Below are 13,287 nucleotides of genomic sequence, written 5' to 3'. Positions count from 1 at the left end.
CCATTCCTTCGTTCCCCAAAAATATAAAGCAGACTGACGTTGCCCTGCTACTATTCCACGAATTGATATAAAACTGGTGTTAGACTGGAGGTCGTGCTGGGTGTTATGCGCTCAGAGCACATCCAAGATGTAAAATAACCAAAATAACTCCATAACCCCCAAACTAATCTTGGTGTTGGGCCTGCCCTGTCATGGGGGTGAAGCTATGGATGAGGTGGGCTGTGCCCTGGGCAAACGCTGTGCCTGGAGTGGCAACACCAGCAGGTTGCAGTGTCCTTGTGGTCACAGCGTGGGGACAAGGTGGCCACACTGGGCTCCTTTGCCGGCACACTGCTGCCAGCCCCACACATGTAGAGGAAGCCGGTGGGCACCACCACAGCAACGCCTGCCCTGGGGTGCTTGGAAAGCTCAGTCTCTGATGCGCTGGTGGCCCTGGGTGTTTGCAAAGTCGTTATTCTGGAAAAGCTGAAACTGAGGTGAGGGAGCCCGGAGGGCTGAGCACGTGTGGCAACGCTCTTCAGCTCTTCCTCCCACGTTTGGTGCTGGTGTCCAACTGAGCACATGGTTGGATGCCTGGGAGGGCTGCATTGGGAGGTGTCAAACCACTGAGAACCTGCACAGGAACCGAAATCATCAAGATGCAGGTCTACTCCTGATCTCTGCTCAAACCTTCTCCCCAAAGCGCAGGTGGGACACCAGTGGATGCTGAGTCATGGGGTTGTCCTCTTAAAATTAGTAGCTCTCGCCTGTGGTTTTCAAGGAGGATGCTGGGGCTGGATGTGGCTATTCCAGCTGTGCCTCTGCCAGCCAAGAGCCTGCCAGGCTGTCTCCCCATCAAACACTGCCCACAGTCTGTGGGCAATGAAGGACCAACCACAATCAGCATTTTGGTGGGAGGGAAAAGAGGGGAGGCCAAAGAATATCTTCTGCAACAAATTCCAACATAAACACTTCAGAGTCCTGCAATAAAAACCTGCTTCCATGAAAATAGAAGAAGGAAAAAAAAAAAAGAGCTATTTTTCAGAGATGTGAAGAAAAGCATGTGATCATTTGTGGAAAAAAAATATGCCCAAACCAGTCACAGTTTCCCTTTTGCTGGAAAAATGAAACTTCAGCTCTGTAAGTCTCTAACTTATGTCAGGATCCTCAACCTCCTCCTCCCTAGTCTTGGTGAGCAGGACCTTCCTGTGGTGGAAGCAGTAAGAGCATACCTTGAAAATCTCCTTGAAGATGGTAACATTTAATTTATTTACCATCTACTTACCTGCTTTGCTCAAAACACAATGTAAAGGGGGGGAGGGGGAGTGTGCTTTCTAGCCAAACACACCTATTATTGTATATTTTACACATGGATACACATGTATATATGTATGACCTCAAGGAGTTAAAATACATATATACATATACACATACGTATACATAGAGAGAGAAAACACAAGTTTAAAAATAGGTGAATGGCATCGTCTCTGGCATTTGTCATCAGTCATCCAGAGGAACAGAACGGGTGGGAGACATCTGATGGGAGAGATGACACAATGACAGAGACCTCCCGCTCTCACAGATTACAGACGTAGGCACACGGTTTCTGCTGCATCTCTGCCTGCGCTGGTTTCCTTCCTTCTTATGGGTGAGACAAACCCAACTGACTAGCCACGATACTTCTGCTGTAATGTTTTTTGAACATTTCCCATGCTCTGAGTTTTATTTGCTGGGTTCTCATTAGGGAGTCTGCCTGGATGTCCACGTAGGGAAAAAAGGGGCATGTTTTAATTGCAAAAACTGTTGGTTTTCAGTTAATTAAGGCATTTCTTCACTAAGTGGTGCGATTTAATTTTCTGCTGACCAACCAAAGTAGACCAAAGAGTTGCAGGTCGAACCTCCTCCAGGTGAATGGACATCATGTCAAAAAAAACCTCACCTGGAATAATTTGGGAAAAAAAAGTGCAACACCTCAGCAATTCTCATTGTACAGTAAGAGCATATTGTGGCTACAGTGCATAATAAAAATCAGAGATAAACCATCCAGCCTCTTCTCTCTCTTCCTTTGGGTGCAATTCAAAGCTGGCCAACTGCCTGTACACTGCTGAAATGCCACAGCCACCCTCGGGACAGGGATTCAGTAACGCACCGACAGTGTGCCGGGCTTCTGGAGAGAGATGAATTTCACCCTTCCAGGTCACCGTTCAGAACAAGGGACCGGGATGCCTCCTATCCGTGTTGGCATTAACCTTCTGTCTCTAATCAAAGCCTTGTGACACAAAAGATGCTGGAGAACCGTTTTGAGTCTTCCTCCTGGTGAGGATCTCAGCAGCGTGGCTGGCTGAACGCGACCGGCCCTTTAACCGCTTCCTTCAGAAGTCTACCATTTTCAAAATAACCTGTGTTTTAGTAACAGCTCCTTCCCGGCTGGTTGTACATCCAGCCTGTGCTGGTGATGAGTGGAATAAAACACTCGTTATCCTTGGACAGGTTATTTGTGTGCAAGCGCGGGGCTCTCGGGCACCCCCTCGCTTTTGTAAAAACGAAGTTTATTTCACTCTTCACCCCGTATATTCTCTCTCTACATATAAATACTGTATATCCAGTACAAGGCACATACAGACAAAACCAGAGGAAGACCACTACCATTCTAGGCACTCGTGTGGTACTTAGCCCGTCTCCACCACAGTGTACCAGGAGGTCGGGTGAATGCGAAACGACAGAGGTAACAACAGGCTGAGGAGAGTCCAGGCAGGTAGGGTTGTGTTGGGATGTAACTGCAGCGCTCGTAAAATATACCCATTGCTACATGCATGGATCGGACTGCTATGCCACATTTACCCTCCTGTGTCAGGCTACCATCTCCGCAAGCAGCCGACTCGAAGTTGCTGTTACATTCCTCGGTCAAAGTTACGGAAGCGAGGGCAACCCCGGGTAAAATCCCAGTAGGAAACATGGCACTGAGAGGGCATGCACGAAATATGACAGGAGTGACTCGTTTCATTCGGTTTAGTCACATACCTCTTTCCCCTGCCAGGATCATCCAAGATTGAATGAACAGTAGAAAAACAGGGAGGAAATTTAAATATGCAATCAGGCATTAGTTGGGTGTTGCGGATTGTTGTGGATTATCAATAACTTAAATTATACTGCAAATTTAATATACACTGGAATGATTTTTAGGTGATTGCAAAATTATTTATCAAATGCTCTTAATGCAAAATATAGTGAGTATATATATCAATGGGAAGGAAAAGAGAAAATAGTGAATGAGTGTAACATTACCTACAGTCATAAACACTCTGAATTTCAAACCGGTTAACTTTTCAATACGTATCCAAGAGCACCAGATCCATAGAGAACAGAGGGCTCAATCCTGCAAATACTTACACGGGTACGCAACGTCACCTGCTCGGGCAGGAATGTCCCGACGTGCTGAGAGCTGGACTACAGCCAGCAATGTCAGCTGCCTGTGGGGTCAAGCCTCATGATTTTCTGGTCTATATTTGACTATGACATGGTTTCAGTGGTTCTACAACACGAATCTTTCTGTTAAAGTGTTTCGAAGAGTTAACAGTAGTTGCATTAGGCTTAGATAACCCAAATCATGAGAATAATTCATCCTGACCTCCGTGTCTAGTAACTGAGGTACTCCCAACAAGCCAAGGCAGAAGAGGCCAGCAGGAAACCAGGTGAGTTAATCATGTACCGCAGGGGCTCAGGGAAACCCCCGGAAACAACCTGAACGCTCAGAAAGGGACCAAAAAAGCACTGTTTTTTTTGGTGATGGTTCTCCTTGCTCCAGCTCTGGACAGCAGGAGCGGTAAGATGCTGCAGGGACCCTGCTAACGCTGGCTGCGGGCACAAACACATGACATTTTTTGGAAATGCGACCTTTCTCACAAGTGGACGGGCTTGCCCTTGTATGTAGTTGGTGGTGAATACATTTGGCCAGATTCGTCTCCTGCTGGCGCTGTATGAAAGGCTGACGCAGAGGAGAGCAGAACTTAATTAATCCCTCCTTTAGCCCTCCCTCCCCTCGGCAAAAGCAACCTTCCTGAACTGAACTTCGCCTTCCTCACGCTCCAGCACCGTTATTTAAGAATCCTTTTTGGCTTTTAAAGGAGATAACCCAGCACCGGTTGGGAAGACACCGCATGAACGGATGGAGCTGCCAGCAAGCCGCCGGAGCCCGCTGAAGACCTGGGGGGGACACGACCTCGCAGGGCGCCGCTGCTCACCTCCGCATGGTGTTCTTCGTTTTGCTGTAGGACTTCAATTACCAACTCTGCCAGACGTATTGTATCTTCTAACTTTTTAGCTGGTGTGACTAACCGGCCTACATTTTCTGTAGTACAAGAACTTGAGTTAAAAGGGAGGCAGAATGAAAAGCTAGACGTACAGTAAGTTATTTTAGAGTTTTTTTTTTTTAAAAAATAATCCCATAATACTCTACAGCTTTAAAGATCTTTTCATGCATATGTTAAATGCTTATATAATTAGTACTGAGCAAACCAGAAAGCCACATTCGTTATTATACTATGAAAATACAGTGCTCCAGCTCCGAATTTCACAATACTGTCAGAGTTGTTTTGCTTTATGGTGAGACGGCGGCACTTTATCAGCTCGAATAAGAACATCGCATTCCCTAAAGACAGCATCTGGCCATTAATATACGAACAGTATGTATCCTTCAATGTAGATGATGCTATTCTAGAAATTATGTGTATATTATTTGAAAATCCATTTTAAGAAGATCGATTCAAACAAATCTGTCTGTACTTTCAATACATCGTCAGACTTGAGCAATCGAAATGTCACCTGCTACCGAAAGCAAAATTTGCAGGTCTGCCTTGCTCCAGGATTTAACTCCACAAGGGTCAAGGAGTTACGCATGCTGGAGGGAGTGGAAAGTGGTAAATCCCACTAAGGCGTTCATAGGTAAGATTTAAACGGGAAAAAAAGATGCAACTTTACAGCAAAAACCCCGCAAAAACAAACCAAAGAGTTTAAATCCTGGAGCTTGGTGTTTTAGCTACATCGAGCTATTTTGCAGTGTTTTCTGAAGAGTTTAAAAAAGAATGAAATTATATTCTTCTAGGTAATTTATATTATCAATAACACATTAAAGATCCGAGGTGGTAACAATCTGGAACATTTTGAGTGTTTCATGAGAAATAGCATAGAGGAAAAGAAAACAGTCACATTTTCATTGAACGACAGCTTCCGCAGAGCTGGCCGAGTGCGACCGGGGAGGTTTCTGTGCGCTGACACCGCGTCTCGCTGCCCCGAGGTGTGCAAAGTCACACCTCCACACTGACCCTTATTTTGTCCTCTCCCTGGTATCAAAGCTGGAGAATTCATAAACGGGTGAAGTACCAAAACCCTTCAAAACCTTGCCTGTTCCTTGCTTTCCCTGAACACCTGTTTACAAGAAACAAATTTCCCATAAAAAGCCATACTTGGGCGGTCGAGGGAGCGGGACACGGCTGGTTTTCAGAGGAGCTGAGCATCCCAGTCAGCTGAAATCTGGCATTGCAGGGGCTCGGCTCGGCTGAGAGATGCAACACGGTAAAGCACCGTGCAAATAAACTCTACGTTTTTTGCTGATTTATGCCACAGATAGGGGCCTTGGGGATTTCTTCTCCAGTTTGCCTTTTGTTTATGTATCACTGGAAACAAAAAAAGATAATCCAGATTCCCCTTAATATAATTTACTGGGCAAATACTGAAATTGGAGAACTGCTGGTTAACTCCTCACTCTTTCTCCTACTCAATCCAGCCCCCTCCAGGCTACGAGAAGTAGAAACCTCTTCCTTTTGCAAAAGGAGTCCAAAGACATGTCCCTTAGTAAACTCTGGTTGTTTCTGCACCTCCGAAGCCAAGGGGAAGCTTTTCCATTGATCAGAGCAGCATCAGGCCCATTCTCATTTGCAACACTGATCTGCTCTCAAATACAACTAAAAGACAAAAGTGTTAATAAGAACAACTGCTCAGAGATGCTGTCTTTAAAGAAAATATTGATGCTTATACAACTTTGGCAGCCAGCAGATGTCAATCTTAATTTTTTTTCTTCTTATTTTAAATATTTCCCTGGTTAAGTTACTATACATCAGAATATTCTGCTAAGATAGCTGGAGCACTGACAGTTACATGAAACGTATACGATATACTTATCAAACATTTCATCCAACATCATGTAAAGCTCATACATATTTATAGTTTTCATGCAAAATGTTATGCAACAACAATGTTATTTTGTGCTGACGTTGATATTTGAAAATGTTGCATATGTCAGACATTGCTAGACAAAAAAATGTGGACATTTTGAAATAAATGCTACCTCTAAATCTCTAAAACCTACCACATCACGCTAGGTATTTTGTATAAAGCTGCACATGAGAACTAGCTTTCTACTACTACACAAGCAACTGCTAGGCTAGAAAACCACTGAATAAAAGGAAGAAAGACTATTACAGTACTTGGCGGCTGTTTGGCCATGCCTTTGAGCATATGATTTATCATGTTAGTCTGCGTTTGAGGAGATGATGGTGGCCCAGCCGGCGGCTTAGGCTTGGACGGACGGGCTGCTTGTGCATGACGGTGAGAGACGCCAAAAGTAAAGAGACAAATGACTTCATAAACAGTGACAAAAAGATGGAAACTTCGAAAGGAACATAAGCAGAAATGATCAAATACAAATGGAATAAGCTGCTGGGTTTTTGCTTATCGGTACTTGAAGTATTACACTTAATGACACCATTTGACAACACACATTCTAGAAGTCAGCAGATTCGAACATCCTACATTTCTGTGCAATCAGAAAGCTAAAAATTCGATGCAAGCATGAAACTGCACTTCACGCACCCACGTGAGGGAACTGAAATAGGTTAATTCAGTTAAAACTCTGGAATTCCGAAAAGGTAAACTAAAAAAGATGACTTTAAGTCAGCGCCCCAGTGCTTAGGTACATTTAGCAATAGAATAATGTGCCACAGGAATTAATTGCTTTGCAAATATCAATTACACATTTTAGAATTAAACGTCACTGTTGGTTAAAGGGAGCTATAAAATATTCTTGTGCAATTTAAACATGTAAAAAAATCTGTCACTTAAAAATGTGTGGTTCCTGATCGTTTCCAGCTCATTTAATTATTTTCAACTTGGAATTCTAGTGGCTTTTATATTCTGGGTTGAATCATATATAAAAACTTGCCAGCTCTATCAAATATGTTACTTGCTATTCCAAATGTTAGAATACTGCAATCAGGACTTGACCCATCTGTCATATAGTTTACAATATCAGCATAGGAAAAATTCAAAGAAAATAGCCTTTCCTTTTACATACACTCAGAGAATAAATTACGTACCGTGAATATATTAACACAATAGTTTCTATTCCATTTAACAACAGTTTTTAGCAGCATTGTGACTATTTTTAATAATGCCATTTGCAAGGAATCTGGCATATTTATCTGGACATTCTATTGCCAAAAGTCCTTGCCATTTTGCTTGCATTTTCCAGTGGGGGAAAAAAAAAGCGGTTGGCTTGTGCAAAGTAGATTTCTGATTGCTTTTAATTCTTACAGAATTATAACACTTATCAAAGTATAATAAAGAATATTCGAGTAAACCGTTAGTTAAAGAGTATGAGTTAGGTTTGTTCCCCTCTCCATACGTAGAGATAGATATACATACGTACATAAACACACATACAATGTGCACGTGCACGCACACACACACACACACACATTTTAATCTTTTAAGCTGTGCAATGATTTAATTCAGACTCTTAGATTAAAGCTACTGGTTTCTGGCTTTTTTGTTGTTGTTTTTTTCTGATAACAGGAAAAGCAAATCCATTTGTTCATGTCTGGAGTCATCCTGATCCTTGCTCAGTGTTTACCAAGGGTGGCTTTGTCCCCCAGAAACAAACCTCTCAGGCTCAAGTGACAAAAATAACTGCTTTTTGGGCATTGGCCTAATGACTTTCACTCTCATTTAAAACATAAGCAAGAATTCAATTTGGCTACTCACTGATGGCTCCTGAGCTCAACATGTAGATGTGGGAAGAATATTTTACTGCCCATCCCTATGGAGAGCAGTTTGTGCCAAGGTCCCTGGAGGGGAAGGGACTGTGGGGAGAGGGGATCCCACATCTCCCACCCGTACCTGGCAACCATGTGGTGGGAACTCAGATCAGTCTGTTGGGCTCCAAAGTTGGGAAAGTCAAAGAGAGGGAGCTCCTCCTGAGAGTGTGAAAGCCAGGGGAAAATCACATCCCAGAACTGCATCCCACTGCCCCTCTCACTGCTGTGACCCTCAAGCATCCTTAAATATGAGTCCAGCCCCTGCACCACCAACAGCTACCCACCAAAAAATAGATTTCAGACTTCACGGACAACCAGACCCCACAGTGTCGAACGGGCCTGACTTGTGCAACTGTTTTCTGTCCTAGGGAAAAGTCATTAGCAGAGGAGGAAGAGGCAAGAGATGCAGCAGCACCAGGGCTTCACGAATCGCTAGTGCAGAGTGTACAAAACAGCTTGGAGGAGGCTCCCGCTGTGCAGTTGTCAGCACAGTGCCCCGGGGTGGCTTTCACTTCTCCGGGGGGACCTGCGAAAGATCCCCCCCCCAGCGCCTTACCCCTGCTCCTGGCATCTCTCTGCCGCCTCCAGCTCTCAAAAATAAGCTTCCACAAGGGATTACAGCAGGTTAAGCAACAAACTCTTAATGTAATTCTGATCTGGCCCAATCTGCACAAATATTCAGCTCTTTTGTTCTGTTAAAATTTTGAGACCCGAGTCTAAGGCTCTCGCACAATGGCTGCAAAACCACCTGGAGTCGAAGGAGAGGAGATGAAGAACTCTCCCCCTTCCTCGGGGCACTGAACACCTCGTGAGCCTCGACCCACACTTTCCTTTGTTGCCTCTTTATTGCAAGAAAATTTAAAAGATTAAGGTCTGGCTAAGGAAAGCGATTAATTTTATCCGTAAATTTAAATACAAATGGGGCCGTGACGGCAATGCCCTGTGAGTTTACGTGCTTCTCCTAGTCCAGGTCTCAGAGATGATACAGGAGGTCCCTTTGGCAGGGTGTCTCGGCTCCTGCTGGGAGCGAGGGAGATGCGTGATGCTGGACGGGGTTTACGGCACTTGCCAGCGATCAGCTGCAGCGTGTGTGGCAGGTTTTGTTTCACTTTGGCTTTTCTTTCTTCCCTGTCCTTTTCCTCTCTAATCCCTCGCCACAGCCAGTTTAACATCAGAAATGCTCTTGTATTCATTGCTCACGTGTGTCAAATGGGTAAGATTTAAACACCTCCAACACTAAATCAGAGGCAGGAGCAGCTTCTTCCTTACTAACAAGCAGTGCTTTCCCAGACAAACTTCTGCCAAAGGTTTTTAGGCTTCTGCATAATACGTGCAAATAAAATACTTGCAGAAACTTGAATTACTTGGCAAATTCTGGGGTTCTTCTTGCAATAAGCATCAGCCTGCAACATACCTTCAGGTATATTAAAAAATTTGTGCTACTTTGGCTATGTATATTGAATGCAATTTATTGTGTGTGACTCCTTATGGAATGGAAGATTTTCAAACTATGTATTTCTCACTCAGCACCATGATTTCTGCTAGAAAGGCTACTAACACATCAGCAGTAACAGTGAGAATTATGCTTGCAATAGGAGAAGAGCATTATTGACTTTTCATATTTTTTAAAAGCGTAGCCCCTGACTCAATGATTTCCTTCTAATAATTAAAAATATACGACCCCTGCCAAAGCCTTTGGTGTACAAGTGTTCTGTGTGTGTTCATTTGCGAGCCAATCATGAAAATGATAAAAAGAGCTTCTGTTCTCAAGATAACTATCAAGAATAATGGACTTAGCCTGAGGACGAGGCAAAGCAGCCTTTTATTATATTTGTGAAATGAATCTGCGTGTATCTGAAAGGGATTTCAATGGTGATATTTTTTATTTTAAAATAAGATGTGCTATCTTAAAAGTAAGAAAAATTCATAGAATTTTTTTTTTTAACTCAGAAGGAGACTCTAATTCAGCTCTCAAAACTCAATATACTGAAAAGAGAACTGATCTTCTGACTTTCTGTGAAGAATTTTTGCATGTCTGAATGGTATCTCATGCCTCAGGCAGCAAGTCGCTCTGCAGTCGGTAGGCGACGTAGAAAGATAATGGCATAATGCAGACCTCTGTGATTTCTGCAGCTCTTGTAATAACTTTGATACCGCATTAAACACTGCCTCGGAAAGGGCGAGAGGAAATCTTGAAAGCTGCATAATGATTCTTCGCTAAATACAACCGAATGCCATTTCAAGGAGTGAAACAAATAACGCCGTAGTTCAGCAGCACACAAATACAGGTTGTAGTCATGCCTGAGTTAAAGTGCATGATTTATCAATGACTTCAGTCTCCACTCCCACATACAAAGACTGATGTTTTCATACATTTCGCATCCATAGTTATTTGTGGAATGTAATTTTATTTTCTTTTTAAGCTTTGGGGTTTATCACAAATGCTGGGAGTGATTGCCCAGTAGTGGCTGGGCTGACAACTGCACAGGAACTATCCTTGTCTCGGACCAGGTTAATCATTGGGCAGCTCATTCCCTAATCCTTCAGCCCCCTCACAAAGAGTTACGGATATGTGCACCGAGCTTCCCAGGCTGAGACCCAGAAATGGGGAAAGCAAGTGACATTAAGTGAGCTTGGGGACTGGCACAAGGGCTAGGATGAAAGCCTTGAAATATACCACTGCTTCTTAACAACCTGCTGCATTGCTCTAGTCAAAACCCGACCCCTTCTGCACCCTCTTCCTCAGCTGAGGATGTTTTCCATGCCTGCCGGGGCGAGCGCTATGTGCAAGACGCTCCATGGCTGGTGCCAACTTGAGGCTGACGCAGCCGAAGCCACCATGCTCGGTCCCTCTCCTGCAGGTGCACCCGGGTCCCCAGCCCGACACAGGCACCTGAGAGATGTCTCGTCTCTGCATGGCCACCGTGGCTGCCCCTCACTGCTCCGTGAGCGGCACCGACCCTGGCACTGACCGGGTTTTGGCTTTGCACCCACCCCGGGTGTGTTTTTGAGGGAAGCCAGGCTTCTCCACCACCATTTTCGAGGGAAGCCAGGCTTCCCCGCCAGCCTGGCCAGGAGGGACGGATGTGGGGAGGACAGTGCACGCCAGCCATACAGCGTGGTGCGATGCTGCGCCTCCAGAGCCCTGCTTCCCAGAAAAGGGGCTGGGGAGGCTGCCGGACAAGCAAAAACCTGACATTTTTTGATAGCTCAAGAGTAGCTGGTTTCCCTTGGTGACAGAGCAATAGGACTTCAGCTGGTCCCTCTGCTCTCCATTACTTTCCGCTTGCAGCCCGTGCCCCATTGCTCTGCCACCCGGCACCGAGCAGCCAGGAGAGAGCTGCCTCCATCCCCACGTCTCCTCCACTTCTCATCTCTGCGCATCAACTCAGCAGCACCACGAGAAGCCTCTCTTTACAGAGACCAAAACCAAAGCACAATGTGAGAAATACTCAGGTTGAAAACTAAAAAAAAAAAAAAAAAAAAAGTCTTATACTAAAAACAATCAATTGCCAAACTGACAAGTATCGCCTTGGCTGGCACCAGCTCTAAAGCTGCTGGTACCCAACTCCAGCAGGGCAAAGTGGCACTTGTATTCATGGGATCCCTCAGTGCCACGGCACTCCTGCACAGAGCAGCACGTTTCACAAGTCCTGTGCTTATGGGATGGAGAAGTTATTCTTTTCTAAAGGAATGATGGATTCCTGACTTTATATAAATAAGCAGACGAACGCTTATTAAAAGGTTGCGCTTACTAATCTGAGTGTTAGTAGTTTTGTCTGATTAATAATTAAAACAAGTCATTCATCTTTAATTGTTTTAGTGTAATGTTCTGTTTAATGTTCTATTTCAAATCAATATTTTTAAAGCGAGGCAAGAGACTAAATGCTTTTCAGGAGAAAGGACATCAAAGGGTGACATTGTTGTGTTTAAGAAGAAGTTGTTTTCAGTATCTTATTTTTATTCTTGCTTCTGGCAAAATAAATAAAAAGTCAGGCCAAAACCCAGTCACTTTTGACTCCACTTAAGCTGAGGAACTGGTTTCAAGTTGAGTCCTGCTGACCTTGCCCGAAAATTTTTCATTTAAGATAATGGGAGATTTGTGGGCGTGGAGCAGCGGAGTCACAGCTTCCTGCGTCCTTTCACTCGCTCCAAGCATCAAGAAAGAAGCAGCTTTATTTTTAAATGAGCTGGGCCATAGAAACGTCGTTCCGAATTTCTAAACTGTAAGCACGCGACGAGCCGCTGCCAGCAGGCGCGATGCTCAGTGCCTTTGTCGTGCTCAGCACACACCAGCCTGCGCTCACTTTGATGTGCTGTAGTTAATGGTAATAGCTGGGATTGTTCGATTTGCTGTTTGCACCTCTCGTAGCCGTAGGGAAAAATTATTCTCCGTTTTCTCAATGTTTATTCCTATTAAAAATTAATTTTAGTGTCACGCAATCGGTCTAGATCCTGGGCCAAATTTGAGCTGCGGAGGCCTGGGGAAGCCAGGGCAGAACCTGGCCCGGCCTCTTCTACTGCTATTTAAAAGCAATTTCCCTTTGCACACAGAGAAACCAACCAGATCCATTTTTTTTTTTTTTTCCACAGAACAGAACAATCTACTCACAAAAAGAAATGAACAGTTCAGGTTTCAAGGACTTCCGAACTAGGACTCCGGGATACAACAGAAACGAGAGCAGGGGCTGCAGAGCTCCACCGTCCCTTCCGAAGGGACGGGCACTCGAGGCGCCCGGGTCTGAGCTGAGCCTTTGCCTCGTTACATGTCACCACAGGTTATAAAACGAGAGACAAACACGACTTCTGTCCGACCGGATCGTTTGTTACACATTAACAAAAAAAAAAAAAAAAAAAATAGAAAATTAAAAAAAAAAATTAATTAAAAACCCAGTCCTCCCATCAGGGGATCAAACAGAAGATATGAAAACCAAAAATGAACGTTAGTTTAGTTATAAATGTGCTTGTTAGGTGTGTTAAATTAATGGCCAAATCACCAACATTTTTTCACCAAAAATGAGCTGCGGTTCTTTTGGAAAACAAGAAACTTTCTCTTTACAAAGGCTAGATTCTCCTCTAAATCTGTCTCCTAAGAAGGCACTATATTTCTACAAGGTACTTCTAATCTACGCTCTATTCTAAGGAAGGAGGAAAAGGAGATTATGTAGACAGCACAAATTAACTCCTTAAGTATCAATGCATCTCCATTTTCAGCCTG

At 44.1% G+C, this 13,287-nt stretch overlaps 1 protein-coding gene across 9 annotated transcripts in view; it reads right to left on the bottom strand.

Moving 5' to 3' along the window:
* The window catches only part of CADPS (calcium dependent secretion activator), a 218,268-nt gene that overhangs the window by 51,950 nt on the left and 153,031 nt on the right, over window positions 1–13,287 (bottom strand). For 8 of the 9 annotated variants that reach the window (XM_074151901.1, XM_074151904.1, XM_074151902.1 and 5 more), the window contains one exon: window positions 4,221–4,327. In XM_074151901.1, the coding sequence (XP_074008002.1) occupies window positions 4,221–4,327 (107 nt within the window). Of the gene's footprint in view, window positions 1–3,000; window positions 3,010–4,220; window positions 4,328–13,287 lie in introns of all 9 variants that reach the window. The other variant, XM_074151903.1, reaches the window with a different exon arrangement.

Source organism: Numenius arquata, chromosome 8, assembly GCF_964106895.1.
Source record: "Numenius arquata chromosome 8, bNumArq3.hap1.1, whole genome shotgun sequence".
NCBI classification, from domain to species: Eukaryota; Metazoa; Chordata; class Aves; order Charadriiformes; family Scolopacidae; genus Numenius; species Numenius arquata.
Note: the sequence above shows the minus strand (reverse complement) of the source record. Positions and strands in the feature narration are given on the sequence as shown.